Genomic DNA, 27614 nt, shown 5'->3' with positions numbered 1-27614 from the left:
AGGGATTCAGGGGGTGAAACGGTGGGGCTAGAGGTCTGTGGTTAGTTTGGGGAATGGATAAGAGCCAGGGAAGATAGGAGGAAGAATGGACAATCTGGTAAGAAGAAGAAGAGGAAGAAAGGAACGATACCTTGAAGGATATCTTGGTCTGATGGGAGGGTTGCCTGGTTTCTGGTTTTGATTTTGGCGCGAAAGGTTTGTTGCCGGGGATAGGAATCTAACAACACAACAAGAACACGACCGGTGAGCCAGCAGAGCCAGAAACAGACGAAGACAAGTAGGTAGAGAAGACAAAGTGAGAACAGAGGAAGATGAAGATGAGCTCGAGGTAAAGAAAAATAAAGAAAATATAGAAGCACGAGGTCAAAGGGTGGTGGAGAAGATAGCAGCAAAATGCCACGTCAAAATCGAGTGGTGGCGAAATAAAGAGAGAGAGAGAGAGAGAAAGAAAGCAGAAGCAGGCTGGGGGAAAAGGGGTATTTATATATACGGGCAAGATCAACCACCGTAAGCGAGGTGAGTGAAGAGTGAATCGGGCAGCGGATGGAACGTCCCAGCTCAGCAAAGGCGGTGGCTGGTTTGGTATTCTGAATGTCTGAAAAGGGGTTTCGTTGCTGTGGTGTGTTGTGTTGTGTTGTGTTGTGTTGTGTTGTGTTGAGTGATATCCCTCCTGTCCATGAAGTGAAGCAACGGTGATCACATTTGTGTAAATAATAGGCTACGATTGGGATTAAATTGATACATACACACATATGCACACACGGATAAACATGAGCAATCATGATGCCAACCCATTTGAAATACACCCGAACCCTCGAAGCAAAATGCCCAATATTTTTTGTATTGCCCTTTGAGAGCCTCCGACGAAAGGAAGTAAGTAGAAAATGAAGCACACAGAAAAAGAGAGATTCCCTTTTGTTCAAACGCCCATTCGTGACTCTCTGTTTCTCTAGCCCCAAGAGGAAACACCAGAAACCAAAAAGAGTAAAATAAAATAAAATAAAAATATCAAAACTAACAAAGGGGAAATGGAAAGTTATCAGATAGAAAAGGGATTAAATTACCAGACCAAATCCCAAGGACCATCGCCACACCAGGACGAAGGAAAACAAGCTAAGATTGGTAGCTATATCTTTTGTCTTCTCCCCATGGGTAAAAATCAATCAACACGATTTTTCACCCTTTCACCGAATTTTGGTGCGCCGCCGTCGGTGCAGAACAACACTACTTACTTTTCTTCCGTCTCTTGTTTGAAGAAGATACGTTTGCTCTAGCATTAGCACTACTCGTCCCCTCGAGCCCTTGCAAGCTCTCATCGACACTCACTGCTCCAGGACTAGTTGTCTCACTGCTCGAAAACGCCTCAGTGATGCGAGACCCATCAGATCCGCCGCTTCTTGCACCACCGAAATTAAGCGTGCCGGATCCATCACCCAGCCCTGAAGTGTCAAGATTCTCACTACCGCTACTGCCGTGGTTGATACCGATATACCCATCAAAGTATCCAGGCGCTCCTGACACCGGCAGTGTATGAACAGGCGCATTGGAGGTACGGAATACATCGCCGGTCGTGACCAACGGGAGCCCGTCGAAATCGAATAGATCGCTAGCGTGAGTATCATTGACAGTGGTGGTATGGTTTGTGGCGTTGCTATCAGACTCCTTTCCTTCGCCGGTTTGAAGATCGTCGTTGAGCCCAGATAGGCCGCCATTTTTATCCATGCCCGGGAAGTCGGAGAAATAGTCACTGTTAAAAATCTGATCCAGGTCCAGGGGCGGAGGTGGCACCCCGGAATTCAGGCTGTTTTCATCAAGGCCTGGGATTGATCCGTTAGGGCTCAAAGGCTGTAAAAGGCTCGTGAGATTCTGAACGGAGCGGTCTTGCTCTGCCTGCATTTTCACGAGGTTGTCGATTTCCGCTCGCGTGCTGGCAAGGCGGGTAGGGTAGCCTGCTGGCATCGGTGGCGGAGTTGGTGTGATGAGTGCATTGTTCGGTGACGCTGTAGTAGTTGGATCGGCGGCATGGTTTTGGTTGGCAATCAGGCGCAGCATATCAGCTCGCTGTGACGCAGTAAGGGGAGAATTTCCACCGGACGTTTCAAACGAGGAGAGCATTCTGGGAAAATCAGATAAGTTGGACGATGGATTATTCCTCGCGTTCGAGTTCTGGATAGCAGACATGATGTCTCTCTCGGGTAAGTTAGGCGCGGATTGACCTTGCTGAGCAGATTGGGACGATGGCGTTCGCTGGTGCTGTACAGGGAGCTGCTGCTCTTGTCGGTTTGGGATTGGTGCCTGGGAAGCTGAATTGTGTGGACTGCCAAACAGCTCTTCGATGTTCCCAGACGCCGTGCTGTTCTTGTGCTCGGATAGTCGTCTGTGACCTAGAGATGTATCGTAAGGACTGGCAGTCGAGGACGGACTTATTGCGTTGCCTTGCAACGGCTGTACATCTCGGTCACTAACTGGAGGCGCCTTCAGCAGCAATTGCTGTTTCTTAAAAGGCCGCTGACCTGAAGGATCTACATTTATACCTCCGATATAATCGTTCATGTCGACAATGTTCCGCTGAGTAGTGTCTTGGGGTATGGCTCCAGCAAAAGAGTTAACAATTCCCTGGATTCCTTCATGACCCTGTAAACTTCGGTTGTACACCGTGGCCAGGAATGTGAGTATGGCGTTGATAGAATTTTCGTGGCGGGTGTGCTGTTCCTGGAATGTGGCTGCCTGTCCATAGAGCTGTTCGTGCTCTCGTCGCAATTTGCCGATAGTCGAGGATATTATTTGCTGCTGTTGACGAATATTCTGAAGCTCACGATATACATTGGCTAATTGTTCATTTGCCAGTATGCCCTCTCCAGCACCGATAGAGAGTTGTCCACGAAACCTTGACCGCTCATGTTGGGCACCACCTCCTTCGTCTCCAAAGTCCTCATTATCTCCGTCATCTCCCTCACCGTCGTTCTTCGCACGTTGTCCACCTTTGGCAGACCCTCGGCCATGGGCAGATACATTCTTAGGCTTCTGTATGAGCCAAAGGAGATCAGGGTGACCACGCCTGAAATAAGGATTCGAATATTCGCTGGGACTCTTATTTTTACGTTCGCTAGCCCGCATCGAATTGTCAGTTAGCCCAACTTTTTTATGAAAGCCGTACATGTTTAGTTGACGAACGAATGAGGCGTAGTTGTTGTGTTTGAAAAGCTCTGGAATTAGCGTTTTGGCGAATTCATCTTCGTCCAGGACAATAAATGAATTCCCATCTTCAGACCATCGTATTAGATCGGTATTCTTTGACTCGTCGAGAAAACTGTTTCAGAGAAAGACATCATCAGACGCGTTATTCCTCGTTGCGGGTACGTATAACAAGGACAAAAAACATATGTCGAACAGCATACCTGCTCAGCTTCTGTACAAATGGCGGAATTTGTTTCCTCTTCGCCTGCGCGTCCTTTTTGGCCAGGAGCGCTCGTTGGGCCAGCTCTGCTTCTGTCTCCGTGTCAGGATCTCCTCTGCTATCTGTTCTTGGTCTGGTTGGGTCCATCAATGAAATCGCATTCTGGTCATGTAATTGCGCTCGACTAACTAGCTGGTTCCCTGGCCGCCGCGTGAGTTGGTTTGACGCCTGCAAGGAGTCGACATCGACTGTCTTCGGCACGGCGGAGGGGTATTGCTGGGATCCGCCGAGACCAGCAGGGGGGTCTGAATGAGTGGGGCTGGACTGCGCCCATTGTACGAACTGGTCGTTGGATAGTTGGAGGTCCGCGGGGCCTATGTGTTGACGGGCAATGGGAGAGGCGCCTGGCGCTGGTCTCTTTCGAGAGACATCTGGCGACGTCATTCCCAACATACACTAGATAACGGGGAAGTACGGATGAGGAAAACAGGCAGTTAGACCACGTGGAAAGGGGGATCGGACGGGGAAACCGAATTGAGGCTAGAAGGGATGAATAGTGATATGTCGAATGAGGATTCAGAGAATCGGGATTTTGATATCTGCGTGTGCGTTCCGGGAACGGGGTGTGGATTATGGCGTCCGTCGTGACTCGACAATATGAGGTTTTCGGGCAGTAAATGTGGTAGGAATACTGCCAACTCCGGTCAACAACCAACAAGGCAATGATAGAAGGCAATGGGGTTCACAATGAGATTGCAATTCTGTCGAACAGATAGATGGAGGAGATGGGGGAGGGGGGTTGTCACTTTTTCATCACGCCACCACTAGCCTAGCTGTGTGGATTTGGATGGATAGTTGAAGGATTAGATGGGGGCGGGATATCCGCCAGCGGACGAAGGGGTGTAATAAGACACCAGAGCAGTTGATACCGCAAGATGTAAGGATGGGACTGCAGGCGGGGATGGACAAGATGGACAAGATGTTGAAGTTGAGGAAGATACCGTTACATGCCGCTGCTTGTGGTTGCTGTTTCGCGACTTTTAAGTTGCACCTAGCCTGAAGCGATATCTCGGGAAGGGCTGAGCCAACAGGACAAACACGCCAAGACAAGGCGGAAAATAGGTGCCATGTGATGTCATAGACTATGTTCCTGCAATGTCTAATACTCCTCGGCATAAACAATCTCCTTTCTTCTGTTAAATGTTGAAGTCGATGTCATTATGCATCATCATCATGTCTGGCTCAGTATTTGAGTGTTTCTCTTCTTGAAAAAGTATGAAAGTCAATGAATGATATTGTTAAACTAGTTTGCAGGCTTGTGCGCACATGAAAAAATTATATATGGAACATTCTTTCTTAAAACACCAGGGAGATATTTAAAAGACAAAACACAAGATCAACAAATAAGATTGCAAGTCATCAGTGCAATTAAATGTGATAGCAAGTCTCACTTCTGTTCATACTGAGTTTCTGTCTGGGTTGTCCATCTCATTACATTACTAGCACTAAGTGAGGTTTTAGAAGAGAGATTGGGAACACATTCAACAAGTATGGCTTGTTAAAGTGCAAGACAAGCTCCTTGTCTCAAGTGACTTCAATAGAATTGTATGCAATTGGTTAACCCCCTATTGCAATACACTTAGCTCTGTCTCATGCGCAACACAATGGAGCCAGTCACAAAGGTAATAAAAATCATACCTTATTATTCTCCCAGCGAGCGCCATCATCAGGGTTCCAGGCCGCCATATTGCTCCTTTTGGTTCCCCCTGTCTTCTTGACCTCTTTGTTTTCTTGTTTATCATCCGTCATCCATCATGATTACCATCATCTTATCTCACCAATCTTCTTCTTAAACCCCCCAAGTAGTGTATCCCACTGTTCAGGGTATTTCGTAGCAAACTCTTCCACGGCCTTGGGCGCAGTAAGATCACCCAGCATTCGGCCTTCATTCTTCGTCCCGTTGAGTATGACTGTACCCTCCAGACCTAGCACCAAACAGTACAGCGCGGCCTGCGGGGTGATGCGAACCTGCTGGCTCAACATCCCGACCTCGGTCGACCTGACCAGCTCCGAGTTTGCAGTCAGCGTCCAGAAGGCCTGGTATATGATGGAGTTCTCGTGGCAGAACTGGCGGAGACTAATGTCAAACCTTGATACCGGGTAAAATCGATTCTGAACCACAGCGGGCTTCACCTTTGCCGACCTGCAAAGGGTCCTGAGGAGGGAGAGGTCGCAGTTTGAGATTCCGAGATTTCGTATTCTGTGAGGGACGTATTCTTCTAGGATTTTCCAGGCTTCGAGTGTCTCACTGATGGTTGGGAGAGGGCTGTGCAATATTAGTGCGTCGAGGTACGTTTCCCTTTCTGAACTTATATCGTCCAGTGGGCGGAGGTTTGCCAGCGATGATTTGATGGAGGAGTGGATCTGGGCTGCAATTGGAGCGGAGGGGTCATAGGGAGCAGAAGTGGGGTCTTGACTGGCGATTGGAGTGAATTTCGTTTGTACCTGCAGCAAGCCGGCCACGATACTATCATTAGCCCTCGAGCACCCGAAGAATACAGTGTGGCACATGGAGTCCAAAAAAAAAATCCGAGATTTCACATACATAAAGATCCTCCCTCTTCACTCTGTCGTCTGCCAACGCTCTTCGCAATCCCGCTCCGGCAAGATCTTCTCGATAATGCTTCGGTTGCGCAGCAGTGTCTATGCCTTTAAACCCAGAAGCAAGAGCCTGGTAGACGAAATATCCTGTCTGCTCCTTCTTCCAAGCAGTGCCGTATAGAAATACAGGGATTGCTGTTGGCGGCGGAGTCTCAGCCGCTGTTGTGAGTGCAGGGCGGAGGACTAGCTTTTCCCATGGCGATGCAGATGTCATTTCGGCTTTTTTTCTCTTTTCTGTAACATGAGGTAGAGGCGGGAAGTAATTGTTGTACGTAGTACTTGACATTGTCTTAAAAGAAATATTATAAGTAAATAGAACGTGTGGCGTTGTATGATCTATAAATATATGCTATGTCGTCATTTACCGCACCCCCAATCAAACAAACCAAAATAAACCCCTAGTTCGTTGACTTCGAGAGGGACTTATTCAAGGCTGTTAGTACCTGTGTACGTTCGTTATTATAGATTATGCACCGGCGGAACTCAATTTGCCTGATGTTGCATACTAGCATTCCTATCGGCATCCCGGTACGAGATGCAACTCACTTTCATTTTCCATCCATGTTCATAAAGATTCGGAATCTTGGTATTTCTACCGGGCAAAGCACAGGATTGCATTCTGACCATATCCTTAAAAAAGGGAAACATGCCTGCCACAACGCTGAAAAATAAGACTTTCAATCTGCCCATGCTTCAAATCGGCAACAAGACGGGAGGCGAGTGAAATGCTGCTTTGGCCCGGCTGATGCACAGTACGTACTAGGTACACAAATCCCAAGCATCCCTTCCTGAACTCTTAACCTAACCCGGACATCGAGCTGTCGGGTGGAGGGAGGGCTTCCAACCTATGTATTTATCCCTAGTATACTCGTATTCTCGCCCCCTAACTGCTTACTTTGCCTATAGAGTATCGAGCCGAGTTGAAAGTTGGTTCTACGAGCTTGTTGCGCGTCGATAGAAACGATATATGAACCAGCCTCGGGGTGGAGCCGGGTTCGGGTGTGGGGTAGGGGGTGGAGGAGCTGTGATAAGAAAATTCCCTCTGCTTTCCTGGTTTATTAGTTATTTTGCGCTTTCATTTCATTCTTATCTTCAACTAGACTCATGAATTCTGTAGAAATTGTCCATGATCGGGCTAATCTCGAATCTGGATGCTATTTCCCTGTGGCAATCTACCCAGGCAGTATATACAGAATTGAAACGGGGATCGCTTGTAGAAAAGTATTCATTGATCCGCTGCAGGAAAGCAAATTTCTTGCTCTAGAGGCGATTTCAGATTCAGATGGATATGGTAGTCTAAGCGACCTAGGTTGAGCTAGCTCTGTCTGTCCACCGCGGATGGGCTAACTTGTGACGTAGTTACCGAGGGAGCTGTCAAGATGCTATTCCGAGACGGATGTACCATGTATTTGAAAGGGTAAGCTTCTGGATGATGCCACCGATTGGATCCAAGGAAGATAAAAGAGAGCGAGTGGCGGTGTTCAAAGCTTGGGTCAAACCTGGGATTTGGCAGTTGGAGAGGTTTTGCTGGAAGACACAAACGATGAGCAGAAAGCACGCATTTGTCGTTCGATTTAATCGCCCTCTCTCTCTCCTTTTCTTCTTCTTTTTTTTCTTATGTAAATGTTATTAGTGAATCCAACGGTCGGGTAACTATATATATAGATCTTTGGAATCAATACATCAACTTGTTCGAGCAGAATCTTGGCTTGGAACAGACCAATCTCACATGACAGACATCATCTGCCTGGAGTGGCATCACCATCGTGGCACAGCAAGCGCGGCGCAGTAGCATTTGGAGTGTGGCGCCTTTGGCCTCCCCGCTCTCACAAGTCCTATGCACGCAGCAAAGGGTGGCTCGTTTGCGCGCACGCTATTCGTTCTGAGCTTTGAGCAGCTAACTGATGAACTTCTGTTGGTGCCTATAGTTTCTCTCCCCTGTTGAAAAACTGATTCGATCATGCCCTTCAAGCCAGGGGAGAGTGTTAGTTGATTTTGATGGAAGGGGATAATGGCGATGCAATACGAAGCTCTTGTGCATCCGCGTGCATCTCGAAGATGGGAGGTGGGGAATCGAGGTGAGGATGATTCACCTGGGGAAGGCAGACATGATTGGGCCAGCCAGACTAATGATCCCGTTCAATGCAGGGTCAGCTCGGACTTCTCCATCATGATCAGGACATAGCTCAGCCAAGGGCCGACGCATGGAGCTGTGGCCATCCAACGGCGGACAAGACTCACAAAAACGCGCAGAACTTGTCAGCTTCGAAGGGTGGTACGAAGGGGTGGGAGGCAAACGCGAAGGCAAGGGCAATAACAAAGGTGAGAGGTCGACGACGCAAAGGTGTACTACTACGATTATATACTCCTGCGTAGGACGGACGGGGGAGGGGAACAAATTAGAACTATTCAACAAAAAATTATCGAGGGAGAGGAGGACATTGGTGCAATCGCTGGGGCAAAAAAAGTACATATGGCGCTATTTCTGATCATGCAACACCAAACACCTTGGCTTCTTTGTAGGGCCCCGACTTCAGGTGAGAAGTCCAGCCCCTATTTTTGATTTGATCGAGGTATTTTTCTTAGTTTCGGTAGGCCTAAAACGGTATCAGATAATTGATGAGTACGGAACAACTTGGTTCGTTATTTACGAGTGGAAATAATTGCTTTTGTTGAAGATTTTCCTTCTTGCTGTGTTTCTTTCGCTCTCTGGAATGATATTAATTCACCTCTTGGGGATTTACTCTTTTTTGGTTTTTTTATTGTTGTCGTTGTTGTTTTGCCGAGAGATACCTGCGTAAACTAAGACATGACGGGTTTGCCAGGATTCAAATAAGCCCATTTCAACATCTTGAGTAATGTTATCTGGTCAAAAATACCAGGCATGGTTTGATAGATTTTGAGACGCTCCCGCGTGCAGGAAAAGGGGACGTGTGAGGGCACCATCACAATTGGTTCCACCGAACTAGGAGTTTCGACTATTGGGCGACTTGCGCCGTGATGAGGAGATGGCGTGTGGAATGGCGCGCTATCTGAAGTCGGAAGACAGACCTCGAATTTGGTTTATCTCCACATCTGCAGAAACCTCTGAAGAAGCCAAAAAAAAAAAAAAAGGAAAGGAAAAAGAAAAAGAGACGCAAGCTGAGCAAAAGGATAATAGTAGACAGTACTCCGTAGAAAAGGAGAAAAGCAAGCCCCTTCCATTGAGCATCGGTGACTAGCAGCAATAAATTTCTGGAAGATAAAATAATAGGCAATGAAAACAGGCCTGTGTCATTGTATTTTGCGACCCAATATTAGAAGAGGATATGGATTTGTGGTTCAGCGGTCCGTCGATTACCCTAAGATATGAACTTGATGTTATGATGGTATTACATGGTTGAATTCTTTCCAACACCCTCGCTATCTATCCCCCGTTGCCTCGGCAGACTTCGAGGACTGGAGAGAGCATACATAGTAGTTCCTGTTTATTACAGAGTTTTATTGACTTTGTTTAACTCAAGCTAATTATTATTGATGTTATTGTTATTTTCAAAAAATACCAAGGCCTGTAGAAAGCAGGGCCTGGAGAGGCAATGGATGTACCACTGCGGTACCCGTACAGCGGTGTAGAGGCTACAGGATACCTTTCCGTGACCCGGGAGACTAACAGCCCACAAACCGGGCAGCTGGCGCACGCTTGACAGGCTTACAGTAATATTACAGGCATCGGCGGACGATTTTGCAAGGGACCCTACCGCGGGCCGTTTGGTATTGTGCGGTAATTATAGGAATGATGTGTACCGTTCTGTAATTTCCGTCCGCAAACACACAACTAACCGCATTCTGTTGCTGGGGCGCTGCTTCCAAAGGCTCTTTCTTCCTCCTCCTCCTCGCTCGGTTTTTCTCTCCTCCTCAACCTCATCTCTCACATTCGCCCGTCCTCCATCCTCCATCCTCCGTCCTTCGCCCTCTTGACTCCCTCCGACTCTTCTCTTCTCTCCCCTCCGCTTCTCTTCTCTTCGCTCACTCTTCATCTTCTCTTCTTCTTCGCCCTCATCGCCGCTGCCTGCCCCTTCGTTAATCCATTCACCACCAGTCATAGCGCCTCTCTGTATTCCCAACCCGCTATATATATTTTCCCTTCTGTCCCTCTGGCTACTCTACCGTTTGGGTTCCTGGGGCTCCCTCCTATGTTACCTACCTAGTCATCTCCCCAATCTGCATACTACTGACCCCTTCCCCCCAGGCTCATCCCTTGATTGATTTCATCCTCTCCACTTGGTTGCTGGTTTACCCTTCTGGTTGCTCGACTATATTCCCTCTCCCTGGTCACGGACGACGAAGACGACGACGACGCGGTGGTTAGCGTTTGGTTAGCGTTTGGTTAGGCTTTGGCCTATTTCCGCCTTACACCCCCTCCCCCCATCGTATCCACCTTTATTTTTCGTTGACGTCCTGTCTTTCGCCAATTTTTTTTTCTCACAACGCGATTCTCTATTTTCAGGTTCTGGGGACGGAGGTTGCTGCTACTACTGCCTGTGTGAACATTACCTGCGCAAGTTGACAACTACATTGGCTCCACCAGCTTTACAGACCAGACTCGGATCCCACCTCGTCCCGCCTCATCTGGCATCAAAACAGATCAGATCAGATCAGACCAGACCAGCTCAGAATCAACGTTTTGGTCGTGGTCTTTCTCGCACACCCTTCGTTCTTATGTAACGACTTGATGCTGCATACGACTGATGAACACGACTTCGGCCCGTGTCTGATTTCACTGAATTACGCCAATCTGTAACTTGATTTCTTTCCTACGTTCGTTGTTTTCCACTGCCCTAGACGAAATATCCGCAGATTTCCCTGCTCGTTGACAAATTACACAAAAATCACCTGTCCGCTCTTCTCCGATCATTAGAGTCTATGATTTAGTACCAACCGGCCAAAACAATATCGTTTTGATTTTTCGCGCGTTATACGATCTTGAGATCCCTCAAAGAAGCTCCCAGCGAAGTCCTTTATTGCGCGATACTATCCTCCATTCTTTTATTATAGTTCTCGCCTCCATGATTGAATAGCCTTTTTTTCTTTTTTTTGGCTTCGTGTCTTACCGACTTCCAAAGGAAAAGAAGGAAAACCTGTACAAGCCCCTCGAAATAGCTTGTGTTTTTAGCGGCAGCCATGAGTAATTATCATCCTCAGTCTCAAGACATGTATCACGATAACCCGTCTTCTCGATCCCCGGGTTCGCAACGTCATCATCCTCACCAACAACTTCATCGCCAGTCATCGAGGCAATTCGATGCCTACGGGCCGATAACTCCCAGCATATACGACGACCCAATGACTCGGTATGATTCCGCTCGTTTGGATCGCCTAAACCCAGCCCTTCAAGGGAATTCCTATGCATATGATATATCTGGCTCTCAGACTTGGAATTCAAATGGATTTGGAACTACGAATACTTTGGGTGGCTTAGGCTCTGGAGCTGGAGCAAGTACAGGAAGAATGAAGACCTCCGCACGAGGAAGGACCGGACTCCCGGCGGTAAGTTATTGATGTCAACTGTGGCTTTCCTTGACCATGCTTTTAAAGATAATTTCCAGTGGGAGAAGGCCCAAAAAATCTTTTTAGCGCGCCTTGATCTCACCCCAACTAACGTACCTGTCAAAGACTTGGCTTGACCAACAACCAGGCCTTGCCGGCCCTTTCGGTTTAGGACCCAATCCGCTCCAACCGATGCAGAGCCGTTCAGAGAACCTCAGCCCCGAAGGAGACGACGAGCTTATTCCCACCGCTATTGTGATCAAAAATATCCCATTCGCGGTCAAAAAGGAGCAGTTGGTCCAATTGATGACAGAGATGAATCTCCCTCTCCCTTACGCGTTTAACTACCATTTCGACAACGGCGTCTTCCGAGGTTTAGCGTTCGCCAATTTCACTTCCGCGGAAGAAACAGCCACTGTAATCGATGTTCTTAACCATTTCGAGTTACAGGGAAGAAAACTTCGAGTAGAATATAAGAAAATGCTTCCCTTGCAAGAACGGGAGCGGATTGAGCGTGAAAAGCGTGAGCGCAGGGGCCAGTTAGAAGAGCAACATCGCCCAATGCCGAACTCACAACTGAATTCCCAGCCTTCATTGACATCGTTGGCATCCCACATTCCCGTGACTTCTCCTTCCCCGGTCTCCCAGCGTGGTGCGGAACTAAGTGCGTTTTTCTAATTCTCATTATCTCCACGCCTGCTTGAATCACCGGCTGACTCAAATAGAAGTTAACATGAATGAACCGGAAACTCTTCAATACTACTCTCAGCTTCTCTTGTTTAAGCAAGATTCGAGCAAGGAAGCACTGATCTTCCCTGCAAAGCTATCGCCGCTACAACGCCGTACTGTTCATACCCTCGCCCATAATATGGGATTAGGACATGCTTCGCGAGGTACTGGTGACCAGCGCCAAGTTCACGTGTTCAGAGCAACAGACTCGAATGTTAGCCCGCAGGGTCCGGCGAATCCCGCTACTATCCAAACGGGAGATACGTCCCGCCGTGGACTCAACCGTGCTGCTACCATTGACTTCAGCGAAGCTAGGGGCGATGGCCCTGGTCCGTTCAACACTCTTCGTGGACATCATTCCAGTTTCCTTAGTGTGCTCGACTCGCCTGGTGGTTTCGGCAATGCACAAAATCTACGAGCGGCGAAGTCCTTTGCCGACCTACGATCATATACGCCATCTCCTGTGCCTTCTTCTGCTAGTTTTCCCGCCGCTCTCCAGTCCAATGGGACTCGTTTGCCACCTTTCGATGGAAGTACCAGCGCTGCGTCTAACACCCCAACCTTGACCCCGACTCCTTCTGGTTCTTCAATGGGCATTCAACGCGATGATAGTCTACTGGTAAACACTTTGGGAGGGCTTTCTCTCGGAACTGGCATTGGTGGGCCTAACTCCGGGAGCCCTAGACGTCTTCGTGGAATGTTCTCTTGGGAACAACAGGACTCCCAATCCTCTGCCACTGCTCCGATTGGGAGCAATAGATCGATTGGCTTAGGTTTTGATTCGCAATCCTCTCAGGAGCGTATTCCCATGAGACAACCTCGGGGTCCTGCTCCGGAGCGGGGATCGGGCTTTCGCCGCCAGAATGGACATCAGACTCGAGGAAGTGACGAGCTGAGATCGGGCACGAACGTTGAGATAATTGTCGAGTAAATACAAACCCCCAGATCACCCAATAAATTTACGGCGAGAAATGTATACCATTTCATGAATAAAAGACATAATAACCACAACCCCCATTTACCTCAAGCGGGGTTAATGTCTTTACGATTCAATGACGCATGACGAAATGAAACCAGTAATCAAAAGAGAGACTAAAATAAAAAAGTTATTCACACCAGGAATTATATGGAAACATTAGATCTTAATTTTTGGGGCAGCCTAGGACCCAACCATTGGACTCCTCTGGGCCCACAACCTCAACACTCTTCCTTGTTTTCTCAATAAGAAACAGACATTCTATCGGATTTGGAAATTATGTACGGGATGATTGTGCCTTCTTGCCTTCAACTCTGTGTGTGTGTGTGTGTGTGTGTGTGAAGAATATATGATGGAAAACGACAAAAAATGTTTGAGACACTCCTCTTCTTCGCTGCTATGGTATTTTCTTTCCCATCGTGATGCCTATTTACGTTTTGAACGCACCTTTTCTTAATCTTGGAAAGCTCGCGGAATATCATGTTCGTTCGAATTGCATTATAGTTGTCCACCTTGTATAGGGCTTATTTTCATTATTTTGCCTAATCTTCTTTCAAGTTTCTGTTTCTATATCAAGTTTTCTTTCTTGAGTTTTGTTTTTCTTTTTTTTTTTTTGGTTTTATCTCCGGCCTTTTCTTCGCCCCATTCCCCACGATCTCTTGAATGTATCTTGTTCCCATGCCGGCCTTTTTCCAGTTCGCCGATTGGAGGAAGTCTTATGACATGTTGTTTAACTGAGGTGATCCGTGCTGAAGCTAGAATGGGAACAAACACTTGTATATCCAGTATGTGCCAGGATTAGAGCAACGGGCGCTGTTAGTTTTCAATTTCTACTTATTGTCAACACAGTGGTTGATTGAATACTTCGCAGAATAGCATCGCCATGCAACCCACTACCCTCTAGGCCTTTTTTCTTCCATCGCGCTGGCACTGTCTAGTAGATAGGTAACCACTTCTTGCCTTTTTTCCTCCCATTTTATTGCGGAGACGTATACTCTTCGTTCTTCCGTTTCTACCAATGCGGTTGATTTTCATTCCGTCCTTGGATATTGTGCTAGGTATGATGGCACTGTTATCCGAATGAGTGGGAAGATGGTTTCAGGCTTTTGATTCTCAAATTTCAGCCCCTTGACCGATCATTTTAAATCAGCCCCTGGCGTTGTTTTGAGCTTCCCTTTTCTTTTCGGCCCTTTTTTTTGCCCTCCCAACATTGGTCTTCAATCTCATGCTAATTGCTTGTTGGGCCGTGCTGTGCCGTGGTCGTACGATCTGTCTGCCTGCGTCGAACATGGCGAGCGCCCGCCCTTCTAATTTAATAATATGATATTCTGTATCTATGTGACTTTTCCTTTTTTCCTTTTCCTCAAGCTGTCATGCACCTGTGCTCTCTGGTCCAATATTCACACCATTCCCTTCCAACTCCCGCCAGTGGGAGAATACTGTTAACTTAGGGCAGGCTACCATTGAATGTGGTTCATTAAAAGTTGAATATGATTTAAAAAAAAATGGGTCTGAAAAATAAATTATAGTGAGCTCTTCACTCCCCCACCAAAACCCATATATACTAAACATTATTTATACATTCTCAGTATATATTATTAATTAGTTGTCATACTTCAATATTCAGAGTTCTTCAATATCTGAAAAGTAGTTATAAATGAGAATTAGTGATCTAGAGTCAAAATTCAGATTAGTCAAGAAATAGAGTTCTAAGAAATATAGTAACATTACTGTCTCTGAAGTATTCAGAGTATTTAAAGATATATAAGATATTTGAAATAAATATGATAAGTATGTATAGTTTTAATGAGAGAGTGAATATAATTTGTGATCAAAATTGCATTAAAGATTATTCCAGCCTGAAAAATTAATCATATTCAACTTTTTATTAACCACATTCAACTGTATGCCCAACTTTAGAGTATCAATGCTTTTGCTGGATGTGCAAGTCATTGAGAGATTTTTATTTTGTTCCAATTCTTCTCCTACATATTTTCCTTGCTTCAATATTTCACATCTTGACATCTTCGGATGGCTTTTTTTTCCTTCTTTTCTTTTCTTTTCTTTGTTTTTTGTGGACACCAAACCATGAACCCAACTACAGATGATGTATGGTGGTTGCGGGCATATATCAGGTCACTGACTGTCGTGTGAATAGGAAGCAAGGCACATGTTTTTGCCAACTCCTTGCAGGGTGAAAATGATATAAAAAAATACAAGAAATTTTGATTTTCTGAATTTCGCACCTTGTACATATCAAAGGGATAGCAATATAATTATAATATAGGACATATATCACTGGCGTGACATTTTATTTACCGACTCCATGTACCGAGCATCGTAGTTGTCCGAGCAAAGTGCGGACATGCTATCATATCCAGCTACATCGCTGAGAAAGAGTTGTTCGTATCTCCTTGTCAATCCATTGGGCGGGGTCCTGGACGACGAAGAAAAATGGTAGACGCTCTACTGTCTCTTCGCTATTTGGCAGGGAACCCCTTAACTAGGTTAACTGCTAACACTAGTATCCTGCAATTGATCCTCTATACAGAACTATATGAAGGGAAGATTACCGCCCCTTCCCATCCCACTCCCTTCGATGTCCCGACCCCAACTTGCGCTGCCGCTCCCGCTCTCGCCGCCTCCCGGCACCACCGCCTCCACCGACCTCCTTCTCCTTCTCGCGAGGATCAATCACCACAAGCCCATCCACGTCCTCATGCGTGCGCTTCCAATTCAGATCCTTGCCCAGCATGTCCTTGCCGAAGGTCAGTCGGTGCGTCATCCAGTCAATTGGGTTGTCGTCATCCTCTCGGCCGTGGTTTTGGGCGGTGTCGTCCTGCGCGGCGATGGCAGTCGTGTCCCACGTGCGACATGATTGGCAGTTTGCGATGAAATGGAGGTCACAGACTTGTTCTTCTGCTTCTTCTTCTTCTTTTTCTTCTTCTCCATCTCCACTCCCTTTTTTATCCTCTGCCGCATTGGCAGATTGGGGTTTCTTTCCTTTGAGTTGTCTGGAATTTGCATGTTCAGAGTCATCTGCTTTTTCAGTCATTTTTGATCGACTTGACATTAGATCAGCCTGTTCTAAACGAGCTTTGAATGCATTGAACATCCTCATTGCCTCGCTATCTTGGGATGTCCCGTTCCCTAATCCAGCCCCGTTGGTGCTGCCCGAGGTTGGGCGTCGACGGCCTCTTATTGACGTTTCTGGGATCAAAGAGTCAAGCGCAGACTTTTTACGTGTAGGTTCTGTGGTTTTGGTGACGTTGCGACGCATGGATGCTTTGAGCGCATCTATTTCGGCGGTGGTACGTGATAAAGCTGATCGCTTTGCGGGAGGGTCGGGGGAGGAAGATTGAGAGCGAGATGGGGCCTCCGGGTCCGGAAGAGGGAGTTGGGTGTTAGGGTCTCGTGTTGGTATCCGGCTTACGGGCGGTGATTTTGAGGGGGAGACAGATCTGCGCCTATTTGGGTGCAGTTGTTGGACGTCGATATCAGCTTGGTTTTTGTGTGTAGGGGAAGCCCTTGCAACTTTAGTTTGTTTTTTATGTTCCTGCATGCTCTCGTTTTGTTCCGGCACTGCTCCTTCTCCTGACGTGATGAGGTTGGTATTGAACTTAGGCTTCTTCATTTTCTGTGTTGCATGCGTCATATCCTCTTCTTCATCGTCCGCAAAACTCAATAATACTTTTGCGCCTTTGCCCTTTTTCCTCTTATTAGGCACGTCGCGGTTTACTCCCTCTTGCTTCTGCGGCGCGGCAACAGCGACTTTTTCGCGCTTCCTTAAAACATCCTTGAAGGGACCCAAATCGCCCACTTCACACCCCGTAACTTTTACGGCATACACGGGCCGCTCAGTTCCTTCCACCAGATCCCCCTCTGCAATCCTTACTACGTTATAGATACTATCCCCTTCAATGCGTCCAAACATCGTACACGTCCCGGTTAACTGCCTGTCCGCATTACTTCCGAGGGTCACGAAAAACTGGCTTCCATACGTCCCATCTTCTGCCTTTGCCATCCCGACCAACCCACGGCGGTTGAATCGTAGTCTGCTGTGTATTTCATCTCTGAACAAAACCTTTTCCCCATCGCGCGAGTCGAATTCGAACTCTGGATCTTCGTAGATCGATGAGCCTCCCGAGCCTGTTCCCGTTGGGTCGCCGCCCTGGATTATGAAGTCCGGGATGACGCGGTGAAAGGCTGTCCCATTGTAGTACCCGTCTAAGCAATGCTGAAGGAAATTTTTGCATGCGAGAGGCGTTTGTTTCGCGAAGAGGGAGATGTGGAGAGGACCAGCAGTGGTGATGAGGGTGGCGGAGGCAGTTGGTGGTGGCTCCGTATTATAGTGCGATGACATTACGCGAAGCCTTTCTCCAGGATCTGGAGATTTGAGGCACAACGAACCCTTATCTTCTCCCGGTATTTCTGTAGAGGTGTAACAAAGCGGAGTGTTGCAACTAACTCTGAAAGGTTTCGGTGATGGCTTGACCTGAACGTATGGCGAACGTTCTAATCAACCGTAGTGGAAATTGTAGGTGTGGATGCAAATCCATTGACCAGAAACAGAGCAAAAAAGCAGCTTTGGGGCCAGTGTTGGATCTTTGATACACTCAGGAGAAATGTTAACTAGAGATTTGGCGATGGCGTTCCGCAGTTACGATCCGATTACGTCATCAAATGATTGGCCTCACTCCTCTTCTGTATCAGGTAATTTTTCGAGCTGGAATAACCTTTGGCATGGTTTTGACCATAAACCATGTCAACCCCCTCATTAAAACTACATGCACTAGCCATATCTCTCAAACATCTCTAAATACTCTGAATGCTTCAGAGATGATGATTTTATTATATTTCTCAAAGCTCTATTTCTTAACTAATCTGAATTCTAACTCTAGATCACTAATTCTAACTTATAACTACTTTTCAGATATTGAAGAGCTCTGAATATTGAAGCATAACAACTGATTGATAATATATACTAAGAATGTATAAAAGATGTTTAGTATGTATAGATTTTAGTGAGAGAGTGAAGAACTGAGTATGGTTTATTTTTCAGACTCACTTTTTTTAAACCACATTCAACTTTTTATTAATCATGTAACACATTCCAGGGCCATCAACAACATCAGTGCTTCACAATGATAATCATAGCGGGTTTGGCTGGTACTCTGTACATGGACGGTGGCATCCGCTAGTTAACGTCCTTATTGTATCTTTCCGCACACTTTCTCCATTTCATATAATACAGAGGTATTGATAGTCGTTTGTACTGTACTAGCAGATTACAGAGTGCTGGGGAGGAACTTCAGGGAAGAGAAAGTAAGGCGTGCTGTTGGATCATTGACATTGGGGGGAATATGGTGTTTGACTTCTCTCTTCCATCTGCTTTTCGTTGTATTCTTTTAGCTTTCTAGTTGTTCTTATTTCAACCTTTATTATTACTGAAGGCTTCTGGAGGTGTTGTATAGAATTAACTATGTAATATATTATTTCTTTGGTTTATCACCGAGAGGATGATATTTTGAAGCCTATCGTGCCGTCATTATGTGTCGCACATACTAGTATGTACTCACTTATACATGTGTGTTTCCTCCTTTCTCTCACATCCTTCGTCAATCTTCATTAATCGTGCCGTTCCTACAGGTGAGAGATAATCTCGACCCCATCTTCCCCCTGCCCTCCAGACACCCAATGGATCTAATTCCGATAGTCCCTGAACCATAATAAACCTCGTAGACACGCTTGACACCAAAACAATCCATTTGCGCCTGAGACTTATGCGTCTCCTTTAGCCTCGGTGGAACCCTTCTTCGTAACAAGGCGAAACCCACCAAACAGGAATGCAAGTCCCTGAAGCCCCAGGATGACGGCTAAAGCCACAAATGCACCCACAACACCAGCCTCCGTTCTGGACAGGCCACCACTGCTACCAGAACCAGCCGAAGATGCATTTAGGCCATCATCCGCGCCGCTTCCGGCAGCGCAGCGCTCTGGAGTCGCGCTGCAAGCTTTGCAGAATTCCTCCTCTGAGGAAATGGCAATCTGCTTCATGTTGGACTCGAATTCAGTCCATGGCATGAGCGTTTCCGATTGACCGAAGAGAGGGTATGCGGCCGGCTGGGTATCGGGGGAGTTGGGAAGTACGCTGCCATTGCGGAAGAGGAAGCGGACGCTGATGTCGGATCGGCTGGGGAATGGACCAGATGGCGAGGTCGTCGCGTTGGTCACCAGCTCAAATGCCATGCTGGACGCGTAGTCCGGAATGCCGGTGAATTCAGGCTTCGTCTCTGCGAGCTTTGTGAGGCCGAAGAAGGAAAGGAAGATAGCATAGGCACCAAATTGGACGCTGAGTTTGGCCTTCGCACCAGCAGTGTCGATTAGCTCATTGAAGCTGGAGAGAACTTCACCGGCCAAGAGCGAGCCACTGACTGCTCGGATAGGGGAGGTTGCGTTGTACGCAAGGTTGAATTCATGTATGTTTGCCAGATCCTGGAGACGGGTAAATGTTTCCTTCGACGGCAGTTTGTCATCCGGCAATGAGTCGGTTGTGTTATGGATCCTGGCAACGTTAAGGAGATCGAAGACCAAGTATGCATTCCCGAAGTTAACCTTTGATTCTGGAAATGTCCGCTCCACCATGGGTGCGACGGACTTGTAGAAACCGGCAGTCGACTGGAACAGCTCCTGAAATTCCTTCGATTGACGGTACTCGCTGCTGCTGTCCTTGGCTTTTTGACACTTGGTTGCGCTTTGCAGCCAGGCGACATTCTCGCTGTTGCCGCCTGTTGACACTTGCTCGACAGCAATGAGCTGATACCCGTTCATAGGAGCCTCGACGATAGTGCCATTGCGAAGAGTGGAAGTGGCAACATTGCCAACGGGCGGGTAGACAGCTTGCAAGAACCCGATAGCGGATTTCTGCAGCACCTCGTCTTCGGGTGCAGATGCGAGGAGCTGGTGTGGTTGTACAATGTCTGGGCTTATACCGAGGATGCGCGAGTCGGATGAAGCCGCGATATAGCGATTATGATAGTAAGAGCCAGTGTTGAATACCTGCTGGTAGCCCAAAGTGGTCAACTCGGTGGGAGGCGTAGACTTTGACGTGCGGTCTCCATGGCGGGCAAAGACATAGACTCCCAATACTGTCTCTGCAGAAGCCTGCAGGCCAAAAACGGCGAGAGACGCCAGGGCCAACATCGCCGAGGAGAGTTGTATGGGCTGGGAGCGCATGACGGGAAGCTGACTCTAGGTTGCGGGGTACGGTGTGATGCAATTGGGTTCTCGCGCCTGGAAGAGGATTGAATGCCTAGGGCTAGGGAGTATTATCGGCGAAAGAAGGGAGTGGAAGAACGAGCAGAAGAACGAGGTGAGCCAGAATGTACGGGAAGGGTGTACCAAGCGAATGTTTTATGTTGCCAGGAACCATGTCACAGAGAAAGCAAACGAGGAGATGGGCGGGGGAAGAGACACACGGCCATGCCTGGATGCCATTGATCGATCGCATGGATACAGACAAACCTTGTTCAGTATGAGGCCGCTTTTCAATTACGTTATTTAATCATTTATGGAAATCCCCTCTGCTTCTACAACGTCTTTCCCCATCCTATTCCTACAAGCCACACGCCAGGTAAAGTGAGTGTAATCGGTTTGAAAGGTCAATGCCGATATGGCGATTGGGAATAATTCCGTATTGTTCACCACCATCCTGCAATCGTGAGGTTGAATTTTTGCCCCACTTCTCGGCTTTTGCTGGAGTGTGCGCTGAGCTCGCCCCCACTCCCGCCTCGTTGCAAAAATCTCCTAGCGGCGGGGTTCCCTATTTTCTCGGGCGATAAGGTTTTACCTGAGGTTGGATTTTTTGTAGCGAAATAATGCAATTGGACGGACGTGACGGTTGGATGAATGATTATTATATGTTCCAAATTATCAGGGATTTTGACGAACATCTAAACTTCCTGCTAATTCGCATCCCCCGCGTACTACTCCAACCAACCCACCTGTCTGCACCATCTCCCCTCCACCACCGGCTAGGCGCCATTCGATATCTGCAAGCCCTTCCATCCAGACTATTCGTGTTGCGGCAGGCACTTCAATGCGTTGCAGCTCTGTCGATATTGAGGTCAAGATATCCGCCAAGGCAAGTCCCTTAGTCGATTTCAATGTTTTGATAGTGTTCAAACATGATGTCACGTCGCTGGTTGTTAATAATGTGGTGATAATCGTTTTAATGTCGGATGGATGTGGGGCTGCGATGCAAGTATAGATAGTTTCATCGGTTATGGTTTCGTGTTCGGAAGTTGGCTGGGCTTTCGGGCCGTTTTTCGTGGGAAGGGGTATACCTGGGCAAGCAGACAATAAAAATCATATTGGTCAGAAACCCAATATCCTGGTCAGTATTAAGAGGCAATCGGCTTGGTCGGCTTACTGCTTGCGTGGCATGCCTGGAGTACGTTCAGTGCTCGTCTCATGTCTCCCTTGCTCAACTGCACAAGGCTGTCGATTGCTTCCGGCTGTATCCGCACCTGCTCCTTCTCGACAACCTGGTCTACTAGCACGCGGATATCTTCCTCCTTCAACGGACTAAATCGGAATCGCGTACACCGCGACAGTAGCGCGGGAGAGAGCTTGTGTGTGTAGTTTGCAATGATACAAAATCGAGTGTTCGCGGTGTATTTTTCCATGATGCGGCGGAGTGCCATCTGCGCAGTCGCTGTCATCGCATCGGCTTCATCAAGGATGATTAATTTGAACGCTCCAAGGGTTGATTCTGACTTGGTAGTTGGAGCCACAGAGAATATTTGTTTGGTGCCTGGGATAGGAAATACTTGTTAGTTTCATATAAGACCTAATATACTAAGTGAATATCTAAAGTGGTGGATGACGAACTAGCGAATGTTTTGATCTGGTCTCTTACAACGTCAATTCCTCTGTCATCGCTGGCATTTAACTCCAGGACCATCTGTCGCATATTATTCACCCCATATATCCGCCGTGCTAGGGCAAGGATGGTCGACGTTTTTCCCGTGCCTGGGGGACCGTAGAGGAGCAAATGAGGCAATCGCTGGACAAACAAGGGATTAGTCTAGCCAATGTTCAGGGCATTGGAACGACCTTGATCATTTACATTTTTATCGATAAACCTGTTAATAGTACTAATGATATCATGGTGTCCGGATACCTCTTCTAGGGAGTTTGGGCGGTACTTTTCGACCCTTCTCGAGAAAACTATTAGCTGCTTCTCCCGCTGGAAATGGGGAAGAAATGATAAGACCCAGAGGCAATAATACCATGGCAGAACGTCCTCTGCTTCGATGGGAAGATCCGCGGCTATTCTTTTGCCTCTTCCATTGGTATTATCGGAGCTGAACTGGGCAGCATTTTTGGAGGGCGGGTCGTCCACATCCATTTCGCCGTCAAAGTCCGACATGGTGTGGCGGCGAGATAGAAAGGAGGTATGCTATACAAGTTCTCCCCCAGAAATCTAAAATCTAAAACGTATATATGCTGCAGCAATTGGGGAGAATATGTGCAATAACCAACACATCCGTGGTGAACATGATATTATTCAAAAGCTCGACCATCTGACGCGTTGAGCCGCGAAATCAGACCGCGTTAAGCAGTCCGGAGCCGGAAAAACTAATTCACTAAGCAGCACTAAATGGGACTAGTGTCTCGCCGAATGAACATTGCCCAAGAGCCGCAGCTTCAGACTTCAGCGCCGTTGATGGAGCCGACGACGACAACGAGAAACTTCTAAAGAATAATGATCTAGCTAGTAATTCTCAAGGATATACACAGGGAGATTTAGCTTGTTTGAAGATGCCTGTTGGTTTGGTCCTCTGTTCCTCATTATTCATTCCTTCATTGAACCCCGCTGATCCTTCAACACCAGGCGTACCACTCTATCTTCCTCCAGGAGGCAGATGTCCCAACCATAGGTATTTACCTTATAAACATAGATCTATGTGCACCACTAGAGTAGACCAAATGCAGCGTATTTCTCACATGAATTAGGAAATTTTCCTCTCCTACCTCTTCGCACCCGAACGCGTGGCCCGGCCTACACCCTACCCCAACTAGCTCCCGGCACCGCAGAATTCGATATAGACCCTGACAGCGAATCGTACGACTGCCTCGACGAAATCCTCTCCCTGTACCGCGCGAACACGTTCTTCCGCAATTTTGAAATCAAGGGTCCCGCTGACCGCATGCTGATATATGGCATCCTCTTCATAAGCGAGTGTCTGACGAAAGTGAAGCCAGGCATGGCACCGAGAGAGGCGGAAAAGGTACATATTTGTTGCAAGGATAAGGCTCAATTAAACATAAAAATAAAAATAAAATAAAATAATGATTGCCCTCTGGGATATCGTGTTTGGATCATATCCTGTTGCGGTCGCTAATCCGTCGCATGATCAATACAGGTCCTTATCAACACCTCACTCGACCACTTCGCAATCCCTGGGGATGCATCTTTCCCCCTTAACCAGGCATTCGAACCTCCGCGCGATCGCCAGGACGCAGAGACCTTAAGACAGTACGCAAAACTCCAGGAGTCTATATCGTTTTGTCTTTTCTGACTGAAAACTTACCTGCCGTGCTCTAGGTATATTTCCCAAGTCCGACAAGAACTTGCCCTCCGATTACATTCCCGTTTGTACCCTGGGGGCGTCGGGCCGTCGAAGGTAACGTACAGGAGATTCATTTCTTTCTTCGCCGCATCCATAGCATGTGATTTTCCACTGCATCTCCGCACATCAATGGCTGACTTGAACTCTTCTAGTGGTGGCTGGCTTTTTCCAAACGAAAGTTTATGGGCAAACACCTTTGAGCGGTCGTCCTCGTATTTCATTTTTCATTGTAGCTTTTTATGTTTATTTTATGTTTATTTGTGTTCCTCATTTGGGCACTCTTCATGTTTCATATGCCTTCCCGTTTTATTCATGATACAAAATACATGTCTGCGCACTCATGCTTGTTGCTGCTCTCTTCTGCCCCTTTTTTACATCAAAACTCCTTCTCTTTTGCGTTTCTCGCTTAACTCATCCCGCCAGCTATTAATGACTCATCTCATGGAATGTAGTACGGGAATAGAAATTTCTTCCCTCTTCTTGAGAGCTACACAGGATGGTTCTGTGCTGCGAGACTTCGTTATTTGTTAGAGTAAAGTTCACTTTCCAAAGATATAGATTTCTCGACCAAGTTGCCAGGCTTCTATAACTACTCATATGAAATATTTGTAACACGTTCAATTGTCCGATCCTTTTGATTGGTGAATTGCGTCATTGAACAGGGCTCTTAACTGCTGTTGAGGATGCATACATACCCACATTTATCTATCTTTCTAACCCAGGCACATAAATAGGAAAACCGCAACACACATTTTATACGTACAGTGTATGTAGTGGCTGGAACGTAGATCAAATGAGAGAATGCAAGGAAGAATATCATTAAATTTGATTGCTTGCCAGCGCCAGTGAGCTGGTGGGCATGCATTTTTCTGCGTGTCTGATTTAGCACAAGGGGTATCAAAACAGGGGTAAACAATATGTCTTTACTACATAGGAGATGAGTAGTGCGGGGAATAGAATCAGAGATAACACAAATGCCCATATCAGAAAAGTTGAAAATGACGAGGGACTTGTTGAACCATGCTACTAAATGAACGTATATAAATCAATCAATCAATCAACCAAAAATGGGAACGATACAAGCAGCCTATGCTACATTTGCATAACGCTGGTGCCGACTTCCGCCATCATAGACTTCATGACGACTAGTGTGACTGCTGCCATTGAGAATTGAATAGTTATTAGTATATTCCCTATCCTTGCGGCGCTTCGGCATATCGATCCCGTCATCCAGCTTGCTAGGCTTGACTATTTCCGTGTCCAGCTTCTGGTCGAACAATATCTCTGGGTTAAGTGCGACGGCCCCCTGGGGTACAAATGTCGCGCCCAAAATAACCACTGCCAGGATGGTGAATTGAACGGCGCCTACGTTCAGTATCGCTAGGTGTATGTCGCCGCCATTCTCGGCTCCACCAGATTCGTTGAAGACGTGGTCTATGTACGAGCCTAGAGCCGGGGAAGTGATGGCGTACAGGACAATGTAGGTGGTGTAGAGGAACGCCATCACGGCGCCCAAGGCGGAGACATTCCGTGTCTTAGACTCCACGCGCGCAAGTGTCGCCTGGATGTATGCAGCGAGAGAGACATCGCCGGCAGCCCAGCCGATAGATATGGGGAGAAACGTGGCGCCGGCTATCCAGGCATAGCCAACCTGGCCAGCCGGGGGGTACCAAAATGGCAAGTACCATACTACCAACAACAGTACCGCATCAAGCCGGATCCATGGAATGGGGGTGGTAATGAGGTTCGTAAAAAAGAACACAAATGAAGCACCTATCAGTTCGCCCAAATTTGAGCCCCCAACGATCAGCTGCGACCAGGCTGAATTGCCCAGATATCGTCGGGCTATTGCCGGTGCTATCCCATTTTCCAGGTAGCGGTGGCCATACAACGCAATGGCGTATCCGGGCAACAGCCAGATGAACCGCCGATTAGTGAATATGAGCTTGCCGCCCGTCCAGAATGATTCGAAGAAGAGTAGAAATGACCCGACGATTGATTTGACGTATGCAGGATGTTCGGAAAGCACTTCTTGTACTTGGGGCTTGAAGTCCAGGTTGGTTATAGAGTACCATGTACAGGCGGCCATGGCAAAACAAACGGGGGTGATTATGAAAGAATAGTTATTTCCTAGATTCGGGATTAGGGCCAGGGCTGTGCAGAATGCGCCGCCAGTTCCAGCAATTTCATAAAAGATGTGAACTAATGCATCGAGCCGACGAAGTTTCTGGACATTTCCCCCCACGATATCTCTTGGAATGACACGACGGATCAGTTCTACCATCCCGTAGGCGATACCAGTAACTGAGTAGATGGGAATTAACCCGTCTGTGTTGTACTTGCCATAGTAGGAAAAATCGTTCCTGGGATGGCTATGCTGGAAACTCTTGGGCATGAATTTCCCGCCGGTACTGGCATCCACGATCAGGAGCAGTGCGGTGAAGAGACCAAAAACGAGAACGGAGATTGCCAAGACTAATTTTGTGGGAGCTCTCCGGACGAGGGGTGCTATAAGGATGGCACCTATGCACTGGAAGGCTTGGTTAAGTCCAGTAAGGAGCCCGACTCGTTCAAAGGTTTTGGGAGTCGAGTTAGAGACCAACGCATCATAGTCGTATCTGTTGGTGGCCAGAGAGACAATGGATCCATTGAAAGCCTCCAGCCCGAATTTGTAGAGCATAATGCCCAGGATGTAGAGGGCTATATTGCGCCTCTCGAGCGCAGTGTAACACTGCCAGCTCGCGCGGATTATTGACAGGACCATCCTGGACGGCAAAACTGGGATTGCGGGTAGGGAGAATGAAGGTGGCCAACAGTCATTTCTTCGAGGTCGACCTGCACTGAATCGAGACGTCGCGGGTAAAAGATTGTTCAACCGAGCGTAGCATAGAGATTTAACTAACTTGAAGTTGACAGAAATGATAGGAAAATATAATTTTCTTCAGAACCTCAGCACATATATATCACATTTTAGAGGAGCGGGATGACGAGCTCCTTCATGATTGTGTGCAGGTGGGAAGTTTGCAACAAGACCGAAGGTAACAAGTGCCAATGACAGTGCACGCTGTCAGCCCGTGCATTCCTGGAGCTGTCAAGCCATAATGCTAAGGGTCCGCGGGATCTGGGATAGCTGTTATTATTATCATTATTTAGTCTTATAGGACTTGAGTGGGAGTGGGGGGCCAGAAAGGTAAGGCAGTAGTTTCTTGAGACCACCCGCCAGACAAAGGGTTCAACGCGCACGGTGAGGGGGTCTACCAGAGGGCGAGCAGTAGGGGAATTAACTATCACTGCACCATGTAGGAGAATAACAATCACAATCATAATCAAAACCCGCCATCGGCATCACTTCTTGCCCTGTGAATCTGTGTTATTTTTTCATTCACGTTTCTCTCCAGACAACAAGCGGTGGAGACAGCTTCTCAAAGAGCAACAAGAGCCAACGAGTCGAGCATATGCTTGCCGCAAAAAGCAATGACCTGATTGAAAAATGATCCAGACCTTTCTCTTGAGCCGCTGAGAGATCCTGGTTTGGCGGATTCAATCCAATGCCACGGTAATCATATTGAATGCAAGAATCAGGATTGCGTCAGCGAGGACAGATTCTATAGTAGCATAATATGAAAAAGAATAGAATAGCCACACCTTCTCACAGAGATTAGAAACTGTCCAAGTGAGAAGCGAATCA

General features: G+C 47.3%; 9 protein-coding genes across 9 annotated transcripts; 3 read left to right on the top strand and 6 right to left on the bottom strand.

Moving 5' to 3' along the window:
* Positions 1–704: 704 nt before the first annotated feature.
* HCBG_05809 (heat shock transcription factor) lies at positions 705–3841 on the bottom strand (the record flags this gene model as incomplete). The annotated part of the gene is made up of 2 exons (XM_045432858.1): positions 705–3106; positions 3399–3841. 2 exons carry the CDS (start codon positions 3839–3841, stop codon positions 1225–1227), a joined length of 2325 nt encoding a protein of 774 aa, XP_045286026.1.
* Positions 3842–5221: 1380 nt separating this feature from the next.
* HCBG_05808 (aldo/keto reductase) lies at positions 5222–6272 on the bottom strand (the record flags this gene model as incomplete). The annotated part of the gene is made up of 2 exons (XM_045432857.1): positions 5222–5902; positions 6003–6272. The coding sequence occupies 2 exons, from the start codon at positions 6270–6272 to the stop codon at positions 5222–5224; spliced, it is 951 nt and encodes a 316-aa protein (XP_045286025.1).
* A 1797-nt stretch (positions 6273–8069) lies between these two features.
* On the top strand, positions 8070–9059 carry HCBG_05807 (uncharacterized protein; the record flags this gene model as incomplete). Its single annotated transcript, XM_045432856.1, has 4 exons — positions 8070–8136; positions 8237–8380; positions 8582–8649; positions 8955–9059. The coding sequence occupies 4 exons, from the start codon at positions 8070–8072 to the stop codon at positions 9057–9059; spliced, it is 384 nt and encodes a 127-aa protein (XP_045286024.1).
* A 2159-nt stretch (positions 9060–11218) lies between these two features.
* HCBG_05806 (uncharacterized protein) lies at positions 11219–13244 on the top strand (the record flags this gene model as incomplete). The annotated part of the gene is made up of 3 exons (XM_045432855.1): positions 11219–11584; positions 11711–12248; positions 12310–13244. The coding sequence occupies 3 exons, from the start codon at positions 11219–11221 to the stop codon at positions 13242–13244; spliced, it is 1839 nt and encodes a 612-aa protein (XP_045286023.1).
* Positions 13245–15858: 2614 nt separating this feature from the next.
* Positions 15859–17849, bottom strand: HCBG_05805 (peptidyl-prolyl isomerase cwc27; the record flags this gene model as incomplete). Its single annotated transcript, XM_045432854.1, has 1 exon — positions 15859–17849. One exon carries the CDS (start codon positions 17650–17652, stop codon positions 15859–15861), a length of 1794 nt encoding a protein of 597 aa, XP_045286022.1.
* An 850-nt stretch (positions 17850–18699) lies between these two features.
* HCBG_05804 (uncharacterized protein) lies at positions 18700–20661 on the bottom strand (the record flags this gene model as incomplete). The annotated part of the gene is made up of 1 exon (XM_045432853.1): positions 18700–20661. The coding sequence occupies one exon, from the start codon at positions 20523–20525 to the stop codon at positions 19071–19073; it is 1455 nt and encodes a 484-aa protein (XP_045286021.1).
* Positions 20662–21221: 560 nt separating this feature from the next.
* Positions 21222–22722, bottom strand: HCBG_05803 (replication factor C subunit 3; the record flags this gene model as incomplete). Its single annotated transcript, XM_045432852.1, has 4 exons — positions 21222–21634; positions 21721–22104; positions 22182–22356; positions 22420–22722. 4 exons carry the CDS (start codon positions 22720–22722, stop codon positions 21222–21224), a joined length of 1275 nt encoding a protein of 424 aa, XP_045286020.1.
* A 392-nt stretch (positions 22723–23114) lies between these two features.
* HCBG_05802 (ARP2/3 complex subunit) lies at positions 23115–24126 on the top strand (the record flags this gene model as incomplete). Its single annotated transcript, XM_045432851.1, has 6 exons — positions 23115–23120; positions 23188–23233; positions 23310–23584; positions 23720–23832; positions 23902–23980; positions 24079–24126. 6 exons carry the CDS (start codon positions 23115–23117, stop codon positions 24124–24126), a joined length of 567 nt encoding a protein of 188 aa, XP_045286019.1.
* Positions 24127–25013: 887 nt separating this feature from the next.
* Positions 25014–26690, bottom strand: HCBG_05801 (uncharacterized protein; the record flags this gene model as incomplete). The annotated part of the gene is made up of 1 exon (XM_045432850.1): positions 25014–26690. One exon carries the CDS (start codon positions 26688–26690, stop codon positions 25014–25016), a length of 1677 nt encoding a protein of 558 aa, XP_045286018.1.
* Between the last annotated feature and the right edge of the window lie 924 nt (positions 26691–27614).

The sequence above is a fragment of the Histoplasma capsulatum genome (assembly GCF_000150115.1).
Source record: "Histoplasma capsulatum G186AR genomic scaffold supercont2.8, whole genome shotgun sequence".
NCBI classification, from domain to species: Eukaryota; Fungi; Ascomycota; class Eurotiomycetes; order Onygenales; family Ajellomycetaceae; genus Histoplasma; species Histoplasma capsulatum.
The sequence above is the reverse complement of the archived record's forward strand: the minus strand, read 5'-3'. Positions and strand labels throughout refer to the sequence as shown.